The 22429-nt window shown below is 42.5% G+C and overlaps 1 protein-coding gene across 2 annotated transcripts in view; it reads right to left on the bottom strand.

Moving 5' to 3' along the window:
* Positions 1 to 22429, bottom strand: part of mcu (mitochondrial calcium uniporter) — a 68016-nt gene that overhangs the window by 29662 nt on the left and 15925 nt on the right. Inside the window, exon 2 of one of the 2 annotated variants that reach the window (XM_050070603.1) lies at positions 7481 to 7591. In XM_050070603.1, coding sequence (XP_049926560.1) covers positions 7481 to 7591 — 111 coding nt within the window. Of the gene's footprint in view, positions 1 to 7480; positions 7595 to 22429 lie in introns of both variants that reach the window. The other variant, XM_050070602.1, reaches the window with a different exon arrangement.

Here is a 22429-nt window from a genome sequence, read left to right as displayed (position 1 = left end):
TAAAACTTGGCATTGATCCACAGCCTCAGACGGATGCTCTCAAGCGTGCCATGCACACAAGCTCCGTTGGTAGGCGATACTATATTTTCACATTTTTAACAATGTAATTTAAAAGTTTTGATTTTTATTGATAACCTACATTTACCAAAAACAAAAAGACTACATTTAGCACCAAAAATATATGTAAAAAAAAAAGTAAATAAAAAAACAAATATCAAATACCAAATTTTCATAACGAATACCTACCCATAGAAACGAATATTCGAATATCCGAATATTTGGGTACAGCCCTAATAGATAGATAGATAGATAGATACTTTATTGTCCCCGAAGGGAAATTTGTCTTGGACTCCATGAGCTGAGACAAGCTGCCACCATAGTTTAAATTACAGAAGGAGAAGACAGGTAGTTGCACAGTTGCACAACAGAATAACAACAGAGTTGCACATTTGCGCAACAAACACACAGATAAACAAAAGTTGCACATATGGACAACAATAAATACAATACTACCTATACTGCTCATACACACAGCAATAAATACAATAAATACACATATTACACATTCCCACATGTTCCCATACAAGTACAGTAAGGGGATAGACCACAGCATCAACATCTATTGCACATCTCAAACTGTTACCTTATTTAATATTCTAATAAAGGTAGGGACAAATGATTATTTAAATCTGTTAAGCTTGCAGATGGGGGCTCTGTATCGTTTGCCAGATGGTAACAGTACATATTCTGAGTTGAGGATGTGAGCGGGATCGGATACGGCTCTCTGTGCCAGACTGAGGACAGACTCTGCACACCTGAGAGTGAGAGACCATGTTTTTTTTGTATTTATTTAGATATTTTTACGTGTTAATTCGGATATTTAAATTTTCTTTTTTGCATTCCTAAATATTCTTGTTAAATAAATGTTTATTTCTCTTTAAAAAGGTGTACTTGCATCAATATACCTTTATTATCATTATATAAGTTTAAAAACTGGTCTAAAAACAGCAAAATTACAACAATAATAAAAACAGTCTTAAAAGCACAACATTACGCAATATAATCGCTTATCGCAATAATTTCCGACGCAATTAATCGCCCAGCAAAATTTGTTATCGTGACAGGCCTAACTGTGATCATGTTTTAAGATATCAAACATTGTGTAAAATATTGCCAATCAGCACCTTGTGTCTGTATCAGGAAGTGTGTGGATAAGTGCACATGTAATGACAGTGAGAAGTAGACTGACTGAATGTGGAAAAGCTGAGACAAACTGTTGAAAATTCACTTATTTGTCTTAAGACTGTTCATCTGATTTGTAAAAAGACGAACATCTACAGAATGCACTTGTGATTCTTCACACGAAAAATGGAAAATATTGGAGCTGATGGTGCTTTAGGTTATTCTATGATGGTTTAATTGCTCCACCCCATCAGAGATTACATTGGGCTGAATGAGTTTGACACCCTACTTTTTGCGATGTCAATAGGAAGTATAATACTGCTGTGGAGTCAGTGGGTTAGCTGAGAACTACATATGGATGTACAGACAACTACTACTAAATTACCTTGATACTGAAGATAGCATAACAGGACAATTCAGACAACTGAGTCATAAGGAGTCTTTTTAGCAGATTTATGGACATTTATTCATCTGATGGACAGAAATAATGGTATCCTCTGGAAGTGCAAGCCACATTAAATCTAAAAATACATGTGTCATATCTGTGTGTTAAGATGTGACTGAGTTATGACTCAGAGCAGTACTTTTTTGACTGCACACATCATATCCTACTCGTATTTCTCAGTCCACTCCTCCTGTTCCCCTCCCAGGAGAGTGGAATGAAACCTCTGGTCTTGTTCCATTTAGACTTAATGAATGAAAACTGGGAGAAGACATGGCGTGATATGACCCTATAAAAGAGGAATGATTGTTTAAAGTGGGTATATGAACCACTGAGAGCACAGACAACTTGAGCAAAGCCTTTATGACTTTTCTGCATTGTCCTCTGCCAAATCTTCTCGGTGGCATTATAAAAACTAAAAATAAGTCAGGTCTTAAAATAAGCGTCGACAGCAAATACTCTGTGACAACATTCAAACTGAATCCCTTTCTGACCCTGACTGGCTGGGTGATGTGCTACAAGTTTGGACTTGCGACTCCACACAGTTTACGTTCAATCAGAGGAAATGGACGGTATGGCACAAACTCCTACTGACATTGTGCCATAAAAGAAGAGGAAGTGATTGAAACGTGTGCACACAGAAAGAGAGCTGCACTCGAAAACAGTTAAAGGGAGCTATTTAAGGAAACAGAAAAGAGCAGTGTGCACACAGGCAGTTCAATGTATCATTTAAATAGAGCGACAAACTGTTTTCATGGCTCTCTTCATAGCACACCTGCCTCCTGGAGAAAGCAGCAGCCATTGTTTTCAGTAATTGGCCGTTTCCCAACTCCTCACCACAACGATGCAAGTTTGCACATCGAGCTCTCTGCGTAAACTGACTCGTTCTGCTATTGAACTACACCCACCTGCCAGAGACTGGAAAATGAGTGATTGCCCAAGTCAGTGTAGATTACCGACAAAATACAAAGAGAAAGGAAAGAGCAATAAACACTAGAGCTGACTGAACAGTGTTATTGTTTTTACTGATCAATGTCTTCCTTGCCTTCAGGAGGAGCATTACCAGACGGGGCTGATAGTTTCTCAGGAAAAGGAGATGCTTTTGACTTAGACAGCCTTGGAGAGGGGACATGAGTCAGGGAACAGGTTCAAAGTGCCTGTCAAGTGGGACTTGCTCAAGAGCTCTGACTGCAGTCGCAACACCACCTTCCCTGCCCTCCCTTACAACACTCCTGTTCTGTCTATCATATCCTCAATTCATCCACCAGTATGCCCTGCAATTCTTGCGTACTATCACACGTTGAGTTACATGAACTGCACAAACTGGGTAGTTTCCGGTGAGGAACCGACGGCGTATTTCCTCCCCATTTCTCCATTCGTGTGTCGGTGTGACATTTGACAACTTCTCCAAATTGCCTCGGCTCCCATCTGCAGAAGCTGAGTCGCAGATGGGTCGAGAGGTCCATGCATGAATAGTGCTGCTGAGAATGACTCTGTGTGAGTGTGTAGCCGTGACCCATCGGGCCTCATGGGAAGCTGCAGCTAAACTGATGGATGCCAAGAAGCAATAGAGGGAGGAAGCAAGGGAGGGAGGGAGGGAGCGCTGGCTTCGCCAAGTAGGAGACAAGTGCCTGTACTGCAGCAATGCAGGAGGGAGGCAGAGGGATGTCAATGAAGTGAACACGGAAAAAAGAGGGGAAATGTAAAAGTGATGAAGTGTTGATTGAAAACAGTGCAGTACACAAGTGCCAAATGGTGCAGCAGGCATGGTCAGAGGTGATGTTTGCAAGGCTAACAAGTTTATGCAACCTGATTTTCATGCTACTAGAGTTTCTTTCAGTGCCACAGTTTTTGCTGATGTACCCACCTTCTATACTGCAGTTATGACAATATCATCCTTGAGCCCTACCTAGCTGAGACAACAAGCCCTGGCAAGGCAAACACTCCCTGCTGAGCCTCCTGTGTCTCCTCCCTCCCCCTGCCCTCTGAACAAACAGCACTCCCTCTGGAGGCGACGTGGCAGGGAGAGGGACACTCGGGACTATCGACTAGCTCCCTCTCAGCTCTGTTGTTTCACCCCGTAGTGAATGGGGCCCTGCTAGTATAACCCACAGCTGATGTTTTGACTTCCCAGCAGCGTAAGTAATGTATACATTTCCTCTGTTTCCACTCACCAACCTTCCCTCAATGCCTCTGCCGAGCGGCCTGCTGCAGTAAAATGTAAACACAGTCCGAGGGAAGCCGCTGCTCATTTTTCACTGTACAACCACCCCCACCCTGTGCAAACCCATGCCTGTTGTCTCCATTTCATACAGCTCAATGACACACAAATACGCATGCAGCAACACAAACAGAGCGCACCAAACATACACTCGCTGCCATGCACGTAACCGCACAAGCACACAGGCCCGTGCATGCATAGAAAGAAAAGACGATGAGCTAATGCACTGCTATCCACAGCAGAAGGATCGCAAGCACTCAAGGAACAAATATCCTGTTCTCATCATAAAATTTTCATCCCGTGCGAGCTTGTTGGTGGGCCGAGCGCATTTCCTGGTGAAAAAATATACACACTTAACCTTGAGCTGATCTTTTTAACATAATGCGTCTGCTTTATTGGATTCTAGCTGGACCTTACTCACAGGAATACCAAGTACAAGGAGTTGTGGTCTGACCACGCCAAGTCGGAGAAGAGACGAAGGACAAAGTGGCAGAGACGTCCTGCCGGATCTTGTGACTGGTCGTCATGTTCTATTAGAAGGTCACTGATATGACACTGTGTGCTGAGAACAGCGCAACAGTGTTCATACTAATCCTCAAGTGACACCATGTAGGAACCAAGTAAATCCACATAAATACATGCACGCTAACTTGAGTATACTCCTAATTATAGCTGATAACACAAGGTTTACTTGGTAGCTGCTCTGAGACACTCACACATATCACATGATCATCTTCAGCAGGTGAGAGTTTTCACTGCCATGGAAATGTAGAGGTTCAAATTTCCATTTTTCTTAACACATTAAGGACTTTATGTTCATGCTGGCTTTAAACTTGAGTTTCTATGATCATTCTTGACCATGAAAAGAGTAGTCAAAAACAATCTGACCCTTAAAACTCAACTTTTAAGGCAACTTAGATGACAGGTCCTTCAAGTTCTCAGAAAAACTGGAAGTTCTAAAAATCTACAAATCAAAACTACATGAGTATTCTTTTATATGATATAATGAAAATATGAGCTTTAACATTTTAATACATACATTACATATATTTATAGTTTTCATCCATTATTTATTTATACTTATTTTTCACTATCACCGTAAAACCTCAATAGTAGCCAGGGCTATTATTTGCTTGAATCACTGAACTCAACAGGCTTATATTCGGGACAGGCGTCTATATGGGACAGGCCTTTAATTCCTTTTACACAAAACTGTTGCTCAGCAAAGATGGTAAATATTATTAAACTGTTTATATAAACCAGTATGAACATAACATGTAGAAAAATTGGGAGTCAAATGACTTATTACCTATGAATCATTCATTTGATCTGGCTTTGACAGCCAGCGCAACAGAGAGAGAGAGAGAGTTACGACAATCGCCCGAGGGTTACAGGGCCCAGCATACCGACACAACACCACTTAATTCTGTTGGAACAAAACTCACTTGGATTCATTTTTATGAAAAACACTTTAAATTCAGTTTAAGTACCAACTGAATATGAATAACTTAACGGCTAATTAAGGAATGGACACATATTCTGACTTTATGAAAGCTTCAGAGGTAGGAATTCACTGCTTTTTTGTCTCTCTTGTCGACCATGCCAAAAATCTGAATGAATCATTCTTTGATGCTCATGGTTATATTCGTATTCATGATCAAAGCAGCTAACTAACATCAGCTCAAGTTGGTAGCCAACAACCTGGTTTTATACATCCAAGATCTTCTGTAAGAACTGCTTGGCAACGTTTACTTTTAATTAATTGGGACCAGGCTTTTAATTGAAGTTTTACGGTATTCAAATCATTAATTGTAGCACATTAGCCCTTTAGTACATCCACTGGAGGAGGACATCTATTAAAAATATGAGTATGTAACAAATAAGTCTTTGTATCTTGAAAATAATGCACATCTGTTGATGTAGCTTGTGAACAAAGGCCCCTGAAGAGGATATTAAATGGACCCTTTCTGCTGTTTACAAGTTCTAAATGAACTATACTGTAGGAAACTCAATTGCAATTGAATTTTGGCGCAAAATCCAAAGTTAGTAAAAATTAGATTGTATTGTGTCAGCTAAGTATGCGGCTTTCACAAGCACTGTAGATTCCAGGTGAAATCAATCATGACATGTAGGATTTGTCAATATTACTGTGTTCTTTTGCACCAGTAGAGCACAACACAAACCTCCAGACTACATTGACACTGGCTATGTGGAAGACAACAGGCAGTACAGTGCTTTCAACAATTTGTTGCAACTAACACTGCAGAAAAAAGACAATGAGAAGAATCAAAAGCTTGCTGGATGGCACCACCGTGTGAGCCAAAAACAGATGGCCATAGTCAATCAAATTTATAACTACGGAAGAAATTAATTTGGCATGTATGTCACGCTACTGGGCCCGAGCAAGAGACAAGCACACAATAACACAGACTCATCCATTACTTTGTCAGGTAACAAATTTCAATTTGAAAGCCCCGTGAGTACCAGACAGTGGCAGGTGTATTTGCTTCTGCATTTGAGTTAAATATATTATGTGCTGATTTAAGAACTGAAAACAAAAAACTCCCCCATGTGGCACTAATCATTTTTTGGAATATGTTTTTGTATGCACATGCAACTACTAAGTTTCTGTGTCACACATATGGAAGTGTTGTAATTAAATGACCTCACACCAAAGCCACATGTCACAGAAACAGCTTGTTCTAAACTGTATCATGGCACACTGCATTTGCAGAACTTGCTTGTGTTTATAATCCAAATACATATTTGTCAATGTGTTGATTTGCAGGCTGTATTAAGGGCTTCATATGGCAGCAGACGCTGCTTCGTGTCAGCACTGAATCAAAGTAACGACACCCTTGTGGAGGGCCTCCTTTGAACAATGCGATTTTTGAATACATTTGAATAGATTTCTACTGGTAATGGTTTTATCAAAAGGATGCCGTCCAACGACCTCGCCAACCTTCAAAGGATTCTCCCCCAAATAGACCTTGCATGCTAATCACTGGTAAACTGAAAATAATAGAAACAACAACAGATTATCCCCTAGTCAAAACAGGGACAAGTGGTATAGGATTACTGGGATTTGGATGACAGGTGTTTTAGTAGTTGATATCAATCCAAAAATACATCCCGACTGAGGCAGCCAAGAGGAAATATTTTGTGCTGAATGTGGGATTTAGCACAGTTTCATTCTTTCAGCATTTAAAAGGTCGCAAGGGAATAAAACCATCCATCGCTATTGAAATTCTGAGGGTAGCTGGCAGCTTACTGAGACAGAATGACGCAGGGTTCACAAACTGCCAATATCCAATAGATCAATATGGATCAGATATCTACAACAATCAGTATGAATGACAACAATATCCTGACTGACCTTTCCAAATGACTTTAAAAACTGCAATAGAAAGACAAAGGCGCCAGATAGTGCCGACGATGCTGATGCTAGCTGCAGTCGATGCATTAGGAAGCTCTGGATTGATGTGCTGTCCACTTCAATGAGCCAGACACATACACACAACTAGCTCTTATAAATATGGATTTGCTCTACAGGCTGTACAGCACAGATATCAATCATACCAAAAGTGATTCCTTTATAATGCACATGTACAGAACATTCATGCAGACACACTAACCTGTGGAGACAGGGCAGTGGGAGACTGGGTGAAGAGTGTGGAGTGGGCTGCAGACCGTAGGCCATGTGCTTTCCTGACAGTCTGACGGGTGAAAGGAGCAGACAGTACCTCCTGCTGGAACAAAAACACAAAATATAACAAGTTGCGGTGCATCATCATTTGCGCAAAGTGTTCGGGATAATCACGATACAAATGGAAAATAGCAAACCTCATGCTATTTTCAAAACAGCCACCGATGGGACCCGCAGTATGTTACAATGAGCTAAAAAGAGGCTTAAAATAATGAGCCGTGAAAGTGGTAGTTTTATTTTCTATTCCCGTCACAGTCCAGGGCAATTTGCTTTTTGCTGCAATTCAGACGCAACGTGTGGTCGGAGCTGTGCATGCGAGACAGTGAAGCTATCATGTGAAACTTGTTGTGTACACTGGGAGGAAGTGTGCGGTGCGTGCTGCTGTGACTGTCAATCAGAGATGAAAGAGCTGACTGGCCTGCAGCTGCTGCACACCTAAAACACAATTAGCAGAGAGTTATTTATTCGCTATCTATCAATTAGGTTGATTACAAGCTGTCTGGTATCATACGAGAGGAAAAGCACAAAATACGGTTGCTTTGATGTTTGTGGATGTGAGAATCTGTGAGGTTGTTTGGGTGGAGAGAGATATTTTCAGCTGTGTTTGTTTATGTGTGTGTGTGTGTGTGTGTGTGTGTGTGTGTGTGTGTGTGTGTGTAGGCAGGTGCATGACAGAGGGTCACGGTAGACTAGATTGACTAAAATACTTTCACCTTCAAGTTAGTGTATGCACTCAGATGTTCCCTGCCTCCCAGCGCTGAGGAAAGATAAGATGGAGATAAAGTGGGATACTCCTCCATTATAAACACTGAGAGCACCGTGACTGCGCACGCTGCACAACAACTAGTGCACCCCATAAAACACTCATATTAGACCCATGTATGTGGACTTGTTTAGCCTCTGGGGGGAGGGGGGTCTGATCACAGACACTTTTACAGTGCAAGCTGCTCAGTGCTTTAACACTCCACAAAGCTGCTCTAGGCATTCTACGGTAAGCAATAACAACCATAAAGGTCAGACATGATTACATTTTCAAAACCATCCACCGTCACCACCAGTGCATTTAGGAGGCGACGCTGTCAAAAATAAAACAGTTAGCACCTGATTTACTCAGATCCCAAACAGGACGTGCTCAGATGAGTTTAAATATGTGTGAAAGACAGCAGCTGCAAACAATAAAACATGCATATTTCATTTTCCTCACACTTCTGCAAAAAGTCTTTTTAACTGCTTAGTTTTTGTGACCATGTTTGAGCTAAAATCACATTCACAGGCAAACTGAGGAGTTTGTCTTAATTAGATTTGATCAAACACCTGCTTGTCATGCATATGTATACTGTTCATAATTGGGATACAGATCTCCTTGCACTAGTGTTTACAAACAGGTAAAATGTGTTGATGAATGATTAGAGTAACACTGAGGTTACATGTATAATGTTAAGCAGGGGTGCTCAAAGTTTTGATGACTGAGCGCCAATATAGAGAGCAAGCATATGATTGAGTTCCACACAGGAAAAGCGCAGTTATGATTTGTCCACTGAAACGATAATATTAGCACTGATGATAGAACATGAGGTGCCACTAGTTGCCATGTAAGCAGCAGCTTTCATCTCTAACCTGACAGACGCTTGTTGGGGGGCGCAGTTTGATGCAGTCTCCTAGCAGTGCATTCAATGTAAGTCATGAAAGTTAAAGTATTGAAATGGACTGCAAATTATTCCAATGCATGGATTTTACGTCACGTTCGAGAGCTGTACAAAATGTTTCTTAGGACCACAATTGGCTCGCAGGCCGCACTTTGAGCTACACTGTTGTTAAAGAATAGATTGACATTTTAAGAAATACTCTCATTTGCTTTCTTGCAGAGTAAGATGAGAGGATACAGTAGATAACACTCTTATGTCTGTACGCTGAATGTGAAGCTACAGCCAGCAGGTTGTTAGCTTAGCTTAGCACAAAGGCTGGAAACAGAAGGAAACAACTAGCCTAGCTCTGTCCAGTTGCAACAAAACCTGCCTACCAGCAGGGTTTACGCTCCCTAGTGTGCATCGCAAGGACAGGCATCTCGTTACAGATGGACAGAAGCACCACCACAGAAAAAGGAGAGAAGTTGACTTTGCTTTTTGCCTTCTAGTCTTGTGGAATATAAGCATGGAGCATTATCGAGACAAAAGTGGGACCAATTATGCATGGTGACAAATAAGCAGGTGTGGGAATCACCAGAGGCTCCACGATACGATATTATCACGATACTTTAGTCACGATACAATATTGTGATATATATTGTGATTTATTACCTGTTTTCAACTTCAAATAATGTCTCAAAGGAAAACTTTGTCAACATCTGTTTTATCTAATAAGAAAAAGTCTTTTAATCTCATTTCAGCCTTTTAATTTGTATTTAATGTTAATAATTCATATAATAAATAAATTGATACTTGGCACTGTGCGACAATAAGACATTGCCACACGAAAATATCGCAATACTATACAATTCGCTGTATCAATTTTTCCCCCCCATCCCTACAAATAGGTGAGTGATTATACGCCTGCCAGGTGTGTAGCCAGTGAAATATTTTTTTAAGTGATGGCCCGCAGCTAGCATGCTACCAATGTTAGCTAAATATGCCATCGAACAATCCACTTATACATTAGACAACTGAACTAAATGAAATAGCCTGTGGCTTATTCGTTCTTATGCTAACTTCCTGTGGCACACAGTGACCCGAATCTGCCGCAAAAGTTCAAACTTTTTAATGTGTTCAAGGCAAATTCATGACCAAAAAAACAAAACAGAAGGAGGAGATTCACAAACACATTGGAGGTCTAGGAATTAATGGACTTCCTGCTTGACAGAGCTATGTGGAAACAAGGCGTAAAGCTCACTACTGAACATGTTATACCTTGTACAAAAACCTCAATATAAAAACCACACCTGTTTTATGGGGGCTAATGTGCTCACCCATTTCTTGGCTGGCTGCAGTGACTTCATGGAGTCTCTGCTGGTTGTCTGGTCATGAAACCATTAGGTTAGTTTTTGGCAGTAGTTTTATATTTTGTGTACAAACATTTGAGTGCTTCTCACCTAAAACTCTATTCCTAAACTATTCTAAAATATGAGCTATCCTTCCATCAGTCCGCCCTCGACACTGCCATTCCCAGCATTCATTAACCAAGAGGCTTTGCACACCCAGGACAGCTGTGATGTGACAGAGCTAACCACTAAGCCACCGTGCTGCCAGTCAATGTAAGCTACATATTAATTAATCAATAGTAATCACTGAAATAGCCTATAATAAAACAGGCTGGCACGAGAAGCCTTGGTTTAACACTAATTGTCTAATGACATATCTGCTGTGTGTCCTTTCCGCTATCGGAGCTCCAATCTACGAATGGATGTCTGCTTAATACCTCCTCTCTCTACATGTTATTACACACACGATTACCTTTCCTTTAACGACTTTCAGCCTTAGTAAATTATATTTGACAAGAAAGGACAGAGCTTGTATTATGCCCGTTTAAGTTTTTGCCAGTGGTAACAGTTATGAATATATAAGGAACACTTTGGTAAATTAGATCAGTAGTTTCTCTCAGATTAATATATTCCATAAAAGACTAAAATGTGATTTTCTTCTCAGCATGCGAGGTTCAGGACCAGTCAAGCTCAAACATTAGCTACCCGGGAGTGCTGCTGTGATAACCAGCGCTGATGACACTTTTTTTCCTGCAGCTCTGCAAACAAGCAGAAATAATTCCTGAAAGGATTGTTGAGGGCATTAAATGAAACACTCTTTGCATTTGTTCATTATAGTGTTCTACATAAATTTTTCAATGCAAAACAGGGCTTTCAAACAAAGTGTACCTCGACAATAAGATAGGCAACAAACCTTGGTACTAAGATAGCATGTTGCAGCAGGATTATTGCCTCCTCCTTATCTATGCCAAGTCAGACATACAGCATCAACTCATAGGAGGGGCCTGTATTCAAGACTCCAGCGACTATAAAAAGTGTCCATGAATTGCCAAGAGAGTCTCCGCCGGTCTGTGACTGTGGAGGAGGGACAGCATTTGTCGAATTGTTGACGCTGTGATGTGGGATATTTACTGATGCGAGGTCTCTGCCAAGCAACCGAACTGACTCATTTTCATTCTGGCAGTGAATTCAAGCTGCGGCAATACAGTTACAGCATAATATGGCTGTGTGGGTCAATGAGCTCCCGTTCAAGAAACACCACAGGTTTTTACAACAAAGTGTGCTACGTTAATATGAATTCTCATTTTTGGAGAATAATTAAATATTAGTGCTGAATGCTAGACCACTAACCAAAATAATGAGACCTCCACAGACTTTGGGAAACACAGTGCAAGCCATTGTTCTGCACAGTTGTGTTTAAATGGGGTGAGGTGAGCCAATCCTGCTCTCACCGCCCCTTCAGTCACACATACATTAATATGCAACAGGACTGAAATGTATATCATTATCTAAAAAAGTAATGAAACACAACAAAGCCTTACAAGTGAACTATTAATTCCACAGACATTAATGCAAATCCAGATCTGACGAACGACTACCATGCACTCTTCCCTATGTATAAGAGTTGTTTCTGAAAACTGTGACCTCTCCACATCACCAGGCGTGCGGCCCGGCGAGGGGAGGCCCCATCTATTTCTGTTGATTAGATTGCCACAGAGGACAACAGCTGCTCTCTCTAGATACCAACCACAACACTGCGTCGAATCATACAGAATGTATACACACTCAAAACACACCACCTTATTCTCCTGATACAGGAAGCACCTGCTGGTTAAGTCCCTATACTGATAACGCCATTTCTTTGCAGAAAAGCAACAATAAGCAACAAACAGGTGAGGAGACAGACTTACTTTCTGCTTGCAAAGCGGCAACTCCAATGCAACGAAAAAGAAAACATCCCATATTGTTTCCCTAGTCAGCAGAACAGTACATTATAAAGCATTTGCTGCTGACTGGGGTGAGGCATACACTATGGAGCTCCTAACGGCTCCCAGAACTGCCGGGCAATAAACCGGTGACAATAATTAGCACTATATATTTTCTCAATTACAAAATCTAATCAGCTTGATGTTTTACACCATATACAGACTATACAGTGATTTTTTGTCCACATGGACCAGTGTACACAGGTACACACTACGGGGAAAACAATAAAGGATGGTGGAGCCAAAGTGTTGGATGAGGGCTTGTTCAGAGAGCAGTCCCTGCATGTCATTGGCCTGAGAATAACATGGAGCTGCCATTGCTTTGTGTCAAGTGCCAATTCATTTGAAACAATGAAAAAACATGCACAAAGACTCTTAGATCCAGGCTAGCATGTCAACACAAATGGGTAACATAAGTCCTAGAATTTCATTAATAGTCTTTTTTACCACTGAAAGATGCCAGAAATTGTCTTTTTCAATGACACAAAGTAAGAATTGAGCAGATCTTTTTCAAATAAATGTTATTATTCTATGATATGACAACAGGAGAGACATTTAAAAGTAGAATAACTCCAAAAAAGAAGTGAGGCACTGTTGCAGTTTTACTTTCAAACCTGCTCAAACAAATGTCAGCCTGACTCTGCAACAACGCCTCTGTGTTTTCTTGGAGTAAGTCTACTCTTGTTTGTAGACTTTGTTATTATCCTGAGGACATTCTCAGTCGTATGGCCCAGCACTTGCTCAAGGGAAGAGCTTGTTGATGAAAAATGCTAGGAAAAATGTCTGTTTTCTAGGCGGCACGGTGGTAGAGTGGTTAGCAAGAGGACTGTTCAAACCCAGGGTGGGGGGACCCTTCTGTGCGGAGTTTGCATGTTCTCTCCATGTCAGCATGAGTTTTCTGTGGGTACTCCAGCTTCCTCCCACAGTCCAAAGACATGCAGGTTAATTGGTGACTCTAAATTGCCCGTAGGTGTGAATGTGAACGTGAATGGTTGTCTGTCTCTATGTGTCAGCCCTGTGATAGTCTGGGGACCTGTCCAGGGATAAGCGATTACAGAAAATGAATGAATGAATGAATGAATATGATGTGACAACAGGAGAGCCCCTGATATTTAAAACATTCAAAAGTAGAATAACTCCCAAAAAGAAATGAGGCACTGTTTTATTTTCAAACCTGCTCTAGTACAAATGACAGCCTGACTCTGCAACAACGCCTCTGTGTTTTCTTGGAGTAACTCTTGTTGTGTGTAGACTTTGTTATTATCCTGAGGACATTTTCAGTCATATGGCCCAGCACTTGCTCAAGGGAAGAGCGTGTTGATGACACTGCTGGGAAAAAATGTCTGTTTTCCCAGACAAGTGACACACTTCAAAACAAACACTGAGTGGCTTTTCTTTTACATTTTAAAGGGGAAAAAGACAGCTTTTCATCTTTTACCCCCCTAGCGTTTCCAAGTGGTATTAATGTTGGTGCTGCTGTACCCTAGCAGCTACCAACAACACAGGACACACTGCATTTTGTTTTCCACAGTTACTTTGGTTGATGCACCATCTGCAGTTTCTGAAGATAGTAACTGCAAAGAACTTCTGGGGATAGCAACCGATGGCTACCGGGAAAAGGGAAGCGCTATCATCTTCCTGTTTTGATTACATAATAGTTGACACACTTCCTTTTTGTTGTAAATTGAGCCTTCATTTTCCCAGGTGATCGTACTCAGTGGCAGATAGAATTGCAGAGTGAACGCAAAGGCTTATAGGGAACCAGTCTAAACACAGATGGTGTCTTTATACTAAAGCCATTACATTGTGCAATCATTTACTGCATAATCAGTTAAAGGAAAAACCCAATTCCACTTAAAATGAAATAGCATTTATCAGTCAGCCACATCACGTATGACACACTCAGAACATGCTTCATGCTCCTTGTCACAGTGAGAAAATAAGTGTCCACTTGCTGCCACATATTGATATACTGGTTGACTTATGGCACAGTGTTGCTGCTAATCAGGGACCAATCTCCACGGATCACAGACGCATCAAACCTAAACTCTGCTTGGTGCACGGCTCGCAGTCCTCTCAGGTAACTCCAATCATACCAAGTCTTTATCCGTCATGCTTCACATGTTGTCAGCCTGGTGTGTTTGACACCTGAGTGCTGCTTGATCCACAACAACACATGCTGGAGTGTTTACATGAGCTCCAAGCCAGGGCCAGACTCCAGCATTTTGTCACCTCCGCACATTCCCCGCGCCTGGACTGACGTGATCCCCAGTAGCTTTAATTACTTGAAACGACTCATCAGCACGCAGCCAGGAGACTCAGATGTCTCCTGATGCAAGATATCTCGCAGCTCCGATTGGCTAATGGCTAATCTTAGATGTCACAGATGCTAAGTTAAGTGGGCCTCCGTGGAAGATTGTGCAGTCGAATAGGCCTGTGGGTGTGCTCTGTAAAAGGCGGCATCAGACTGTGTGTTTTCAGCCCCGTGTACCCGAGAGCCGATTAGCCTCAACAATTTAATTTTGAAAATTATTCCCTGCATGAAAACAGTTGATAATGTCTTGTATACCCTTGACAACTCCGCTGATCCAGTCACCGCAGGGTGAAAAATCCGACAAATAAAAGTAGCAACTCAAGTCTTACAAGAGAGGGAGGGAATGTCAAGCACCTGACACTTTTAAAAAGTCTAAAATTAATGCCTCTAATTAATTCAACACATCATAATAACAGCTCAGTGAATCCAGATGGAGAAATTGGTATAAAAACAATTATCCACAAATGTCTTGACCACGATTTAAAGTTCTCCTCCTCACCTTACACCTACACCTGACAGTTAAGCCATCGAGTACATGGTGAAAGGCCAGAAATCTGCTTTAAGGTGAAATAATAAACACGGGATCCTCAGCAGGGTTTTAACAAGCTTCTCGGTTATGAAATACCACAGCGGCAGGGTCAGGCGGGTGTCAGAACATGGCGTGTGTGCTGAGCTACAGAGACTATTGCGAGCAAAGTAATGGGAATGTTATTTGCTCCTAGTTAAGTGAGTTAACCCGTACAGCAGATGTTAAATGGAAGACATGCTAAAGAGACTGATGCGTGACGGCCAATTTTTGACCTACATCATATCCTCTTGTCCTCATATGCATTCAAATGCAAACAGCTATTTAATATTGCATGATGAGTACACTGAGAGAATGACATTTGGAGTCTGTCGTCTCTGTGCTTCCTCTTTGAAGCCCTGTTGTCAGCAGGCTCTGCAAAGCTGCAACTTTTCAGTGACTCTGCACCAAAGTGGCCAACATTTATTGTACGATTCAAGTGATTCACATTCTGATCTGGCTATCTCTGCCCATTCCCTTATCTTCCTCTCTCAGTTCTTCTCCCTGCCTTGCTCATTCACCCTTCTCTGCATTTCCTTCACCAGTAGGAGAAAGGCAGGCAGCCCCAGGGAGACGAGGGGGGAGAAAAGGAGGGGTGGGAGAAGGAGAAAGTGGGGAGGCTGCAGGCAATCAGTGGCCACAGAGAGCAGAGATGAAGAGAGCGAGATAGGAGAGGGGAAGAGGAGAGTTAAATGAAATTTCCAACACATTAAGCACACCCTGTTACCCAGTGCCTGCACATACAGGGCGAAGGGGGGTTACTGAGTGACCACTGTCCAATGAAAGTCTTTAATAGGAGGAGATCCAATCCAGTTACAGGGGTTCCCCGATGATAGGCAGACACATAAAGACAGGAGCTCAGGGATAGATAGCAATAACCTGTCCCGGTAAGCCGAACGGGGTGTGAAGGACTCATACTAACCACATCACAGACACAGTCAGACTCCCAGTGAACCCAACGGTCACCTTCCTTTCTCAAGGACATGTAGACATTTATGTGCACAAAGTGTGTGGATGTGTGAGCTGTGCTGCATGGGCTGGACAAAGAAATTACCGGAGCCACGCTGCAGGGTTCCTGCAAACCAATATAAGCCAGACAGAAGGCGGAGAGGGCTGCACAGTCAGTGACCGGCTTCGCCATTTATCACCGCAGAAACACAACGCAGCCACGTACTACCCCTCCGCCATTTATTGACTGTTCACATGGGATATACACACGTATACGCAAACAGGGTCACGAAGGCGGGGTGTTCAGAGAGTGAGGTTGACAGCTCCGCATCTCATGCTGCAGCAGAGATGAATGGGCGGGCTGAAAACTGCCTTCATTCATAATGGAATACGGCAACAAAGCAGCTTCATCCCCAGGTGTCTCAGGGACTATAAAAGGAGGGGAACAGACGAAGAAAGGAAAGCGGGAGGAGACGATAGGACAGAATAGGAGGGCTGTGCGGGAGGCACAAAGGCTGATACGTACTAGATAAAAGTCCGACATCTCTACCATAAAAATATTTTTCTGATTTATTGCCCCAGGTGTTACCCAAATAAAGCTTAGAAGGGTGGAGAGAGCCACAGCATAACATTGCTGGTATTGTTGGAAAGCCTGGAGTGGCCTGGAAATGTCAGAACAAACATTACTTACTTTATCACACTTTTAGAAGACCTCGCAGTTCCATCTAGCTTTTAAAAAGGGAGGACTTAAGGTCCTGTAAACAAGAATGAACCGAGTATGAAGAAGTAAGGACTAACAAAGAGGATTTAGAGCAAGCAGAGCAGAGCTGCTTCAATGTAAAGCTTCGGAAACAGACTGTGGCGACAAGGTTAGAGCCGAGGGATCGAGGGGAAAGCAAAAAGGTTGTATGGAATGCGCTGTTTGCTCTGTCTCATACAAAAGACACATACGCGTCCTACCGAGTTGTGGAGATAAAGCCGATGATCAGCAGCACTGAGAGTGGAAGCGTGGGCGTGAGGGGGAGAAGGCAGAGGCACACGAGAGAAAGGGAGATGGAGTGAACGAGCATCAGAGAGGAGAGGAGAGGAGAGGAGAGGAGAGGAGAGGAGAGGAGAGGAGAGGAGAGGAGAGGAGAGAGACTGTGCATGGAAAAAAAAATTTGTCTGAGTGTGTGCGTCTGCATGTCTGCAGGTCTGTGTGTGTGTGTGTGTGTGTGTGTGTGTGTGTGTGTAGTCATTACATAGCAACTCATTCTGAGCATCAGTAAAGACACAAATAGCAACAACCTACTGCTTACACAAAGCTATATGAGCAGCGTTAAATTATAATATTGGAACAGAAAAGGACATATCTTTCAACCCTCAGTCAATACCAACATTCACTGTTTACACGATTAGGTATAAAATTAGGTAACACAGCCAAATGTGTTATAAGTAAAATATGGCTTACACTCAGAACTGGCGGGTTCCCAGACTAAGTGGCTCTAGTCCTACACAGCCAGCAGGAAAAGCTATGAGAGGGGGTTTTGTTCACACATTTTAGGTCTCAGAATAGGAAGTGGTTTGCTTGCAAGAGTCAGCTGCTGCGACCACACGCTGTGTCTCTGCATGTATGTCTCAGGCTTGATCCGACCACCATCAGCTCAGATCCTATTTTGGCCTCCTGCTCAGCTTTGACAACAAGTCGGTGCCATCCCAAGCTGGTGCTGTAACTCTAGTCAACCATATTAATCAAACTTTTATGGGCCTGTCATTTGTCTTTGGAAGAGCTGAGGGAAGGGTTAGCTGTCTCCCAGTCAAGCCCCACATAAAACTACAGCTAGAACTTTGTTCAGTCAGGTATTTCAATGGTTATCAGCTGATTAAGAAACACATTTACATTTCAAACACTTAACTCCTTTTGTAGGTTGTGGGCTGCAGTATTATTCACGCCCCCACCCACACCACTTGACCGAAGGCTTGTCCTCTCACCCACGGTATGTCCTTCTTAAACCGGCTTGCTGCAGCACACTTGAGCCATGTGCATTGTGAGGTAAGCCTGTATATCATTTCCACTGCACATATCAGGAAGTAACTGCGCTGACCTGCAATATCACGGCGCTGCTTTAAGAGCTACTGTATATTGGATATTATTAATGCAAACGGAACACACTGTTCTGCTCCCTCACATCAAAAGTTTTCCATCAGCAGAACTATGAAAGGAATTTATTGTGAACTACTGCCAAGGGTGTTGACTTGGGATGGGAATCGAGAACCAGTTCCAAATTGTCTGATACACCAAAATCACATGCCTCCTAGCATATCAATTCCTGTTGTTGATGATGGCGTGATTTCCTGACGGTTGCATATTACAAAACTATCATCAAACTCACGTGTCTACACTACTGGAAACTTGCAGCAAGAAGGAGAGAAGAAGAAACGGTCCAAAGCATGGCTTCATTTCAGGAGTAAAGACGGCAACAGTGCTGCTTATCATGTCTGTAAAATGATCATTTGAAATAAAGGTGGATTCACCAGCAATATACTGAAACATCTTTCTATGCAATATGAGCTTAAACGCCATGAGGGCCATGTATTTAACACTCTACCCATGAGTGCCACGCAGGCGGGTTAGCTTATTCCTATACATATATTCACACATATCAACGACACCATGTTCAGACTCAGAGATAATAAACCAGTTGCTATGATGGTGAAAACGTGCAGGAATTAATATTTTCCACACAGAAAACTGATGAGGAATCAACAAGGGAATCAGACAGATAAGCAGAATCAATTTGGCATTGGTATCAATAACATTTGATCAATTCCTATCGTTAGTGTTGACTGATTGTTATCACCTTGCTTTCTCATTGCAGTTTGGGTGAATCTAAACCCTCCATGATGGCAAACAAGAGCTTATACTGGACAGATACTAGACAGGTATTACAATCATATCAAAACTTCACCCCAGCTTCGTTACAGCAGCCACATAGCTTTTGCTCCACCAGAATCTGAGAAGCACAGTAGCCATTATTCTGATCAATGAATTCCAGTCTGTGTGTACAAGGCTGCGTGAGGGAGCAGACTGCTCCTACTGTGATACTCCCACTGCCTTTGACATACAAAATGTATTTCGGCGTGTGGGAAGATGTCAGCTGAATACAGGGTTCGGGGAGTTGTGCACTAAATGGCAATAAAGCAACAGACTGCAGAAATGAGACTTGATGCATTTCTCTCTCTGGGTTTTTGTGACAGTTGCAAAAACAGATAAAAATTGAGCCGCAGCAACTCTCTTCAAATTACGTTTGACAAAATAATGATTTATATTCAATTTTGCATCAAAGGAAGTATAAACTTGAAGAAAAGCCTCATAGGCAATTCAATAATTCAAGACTGGAATGAAAACTGCCACTGCCTGTGCACTGTAGCGTTACATTTATTCCGAAGAGGCGACTGAATGGAAGAAAGTGCAGAGTGTAGGGGCCAGTGCAGTCACCCAATAGGCGAGTTGTGAAGAAGCCTTTTTACTCAGTGCATGTCTGCACAGAGAAATGTTGTGCTGTATCCTGCTGGATGACATGATGCCAAGAGCGGAGAGAGGCCATTTTTGCATAAGAAGCAGAGAGACAGGAGACAATGAGATGGATAACCTTCAATTCTCTGTTGGAAAAAAAGGACATTTTCAGTGTGCAAAGTGTTACCCAGGCAACAGCAGCACCAAGACTTTCAAAAACCTCCAGGAACCTGTACCTATCTACTTCTCTTCTCGCCTCCAAATCAACCTCTGTTAGTCACCTGCACATGTACTTTGTGGCCTTGATTTTTGGTGGGGAGAATTTCTCATATCTTCCTGATGCCAGTGTAAAATACCTGGATTTAAAAGACAGCTCAATACATGGTAACTTTAGAAACATTGCCTAAGGCTGAAAACAAAAAGCCCTGCCATTGTGTTGCTATTACCTATCAAAAAAGAAGATACTCATAACCTCCTCTTCAACTCCCACATCTCCCCCTCTCACCTCTCAATACCCCTGCACTTTTTCCCTCCATCCCCTTTCCCACCCATCCAGTTCATGTCCAGGTTGGGATTTCCCTAGGGTTCCCCTCAGGACCCGGGTCGGTAAAGGCTCTGGCAGTGCGAGTTGAAAGCTCAGCTGGAGGTACATCACTGATCCGTTCTGATGCTAAGCTCAGCTCAGCTCAGCTATTTTCCCTGGGAAAACAACCAGGCTGATACCTGGTAACCATCTGGCTGAATGACAAGCATTTGATTTCTATGCAGCGGCTGTCTGGAGGAATAAGTCTGTAACCTTTCTCTGACAAGCAGATAATTGTCTTCTGCCTGCGCATAACATGGAAGTTACGGGGCTCTGCTGCAGATGGGCTACACAGCAGGCAAAGCACCACAGAAGAGACACAAATAACTGGGTCAGAGAGATGTGTATTAGCCGAATGTTTCCATGTGCACAGTGGAAACAGCAATTTTTTATTATTCCAATACCACAGAAATGCCGAACAGCCCCACCTAGATCAATACCTCAGAGACGACATTACACTCTGTTACCCACATTAGCAAAAACAACTGAGGCAAAAACACTCAAATAATTTAATATAGCTGCCACATGCTTGACACGTGGCCACTCTGACATACCTTAAGAGAAACCTAATGGAGCACAATTATATTGACTCACGTGACTCATACAGACAGACTGCCAGGGGGTCATAAGATTCCAGTGTGTTACAAAAGCCTCAAATGCTCTTACTCGCAGACAGGGATCTATGAAAATAAGATTTCAATCTGCGTTTGTGAGCCCGACTGTCTGTGTATGTGTGTGGCGTTAAGTGAGGCAGAGGGATGTTAACTTTACTAACACAACGCTCTGCAGGAGCTGGTTACATGTTGTTACCCAGGCAAAATGGGGAAGCTGCTGCAGTATTTAGAGTCGACTCAGACACTTACAACCAGAAGGGAGGAACAAAGTTGTTGTAATATGGCTTTCCCAGACTGCTATGGCAACACTGCCCTGGAAACTATAGGGAATGTAAATACATACTTTTAGCTAAACTAGCCCTGAATCCTGTCCTTCCCAATGGCTCTCTGATCACGCAGCCAAAGCCCAGTGACGACTGTCTCCATGGAAATGCATTCTCCAACAAAGTCTCCTCTTCACCATCTCCTCAACCCTATTTATAGAACGGTGGGGCACTAGCTAGCTGGCAAAGGATGAGTAACAATATAGTGAGAAAGGAAATGTCTAGTATCTCCACCTCTACATGCCGCTCGTCTTTTTTGCTCACAGCTTCATTTCAAACCAAAGTCTTTGAACAGGCGTTCACACAAACAGCTGACTAACAATCCGCTACCTCACAAGAGAAAGCAGGTTTTATGTGTGTGAAGTTAAGAGAAGCTTGTGTGCCTTTCAAGCTGATGCAAGGCCTGCAGGGTATGCACACACATCCATGCCAGACAGCAGCATGAAGACAGCGGGCGGCAGGGTCATCGCTAAACCTCTCTGGCAGAAGGTCGTGGGACTCTGCAGTCCATTGCTTTGTGACCTCCGTGTGTGGAATGAGGATGAGGAAACCACAGGCGTTTGTCGAGGTCAACAGCTTCTTCCTCAATCTCCATCAAGGAAAGCGTGTGAGGCAAGTGTGTGCATGCACAAGCACATGCACGAACGTGAATAAATAAAGATAAATATTCCTTATTTCCCTCACAGGCTCTCATACAACAAAGAGCTGGACCGGCAGAGCTACAGCACACCTGCAGCAAAGCCTCAGCCTGTTAAGTGAGAAACAAAAAGGCCTCCATCTCAGTGCCCTTAAAGAAACAGGCACAGTCTGAAAACACTGTCAGAGCTCAAGGGAAAAGTCCCCTGCAATTGTGCAGATAGTGCTAATTAGCATTAGCCTACATGAATGTCATGCTTATGAATACCACGCTGCCATTGCGCCATAAAGATGAGCTCCTACAAACAGCGTGGCATTAACTCAATGACCGAGAACAACAATTATGGCTGTCAGATTTCATTAACAAAAACACTCACTCTCAATAACCGCTAACGAGACCACGAGTCACCATCATTTTAATCAAACACTGCCATATCTGT

The sequence above is a fragment of the Epinephelus moara genome, chromosome 19 (genome assembly GCF_006386435.1).
Source record: "Epinephelus moara isolate mb chromosome 19, YSFRI_EMoa_1.0, whole genome shotgun sequence".
In the NCBI taxonomy this organism is placed as follows: domain Eukaryota; kingdom Metazoa; phylum Chordata; class Actinopteri; order Perciformes; family Serranidae; genus Epinephelus; species Epinephelus moara.
Note: the sequence above shows the minus strand (reverse complement) of the source record. Positions and strands in the feature narration are given on the sequence as shown.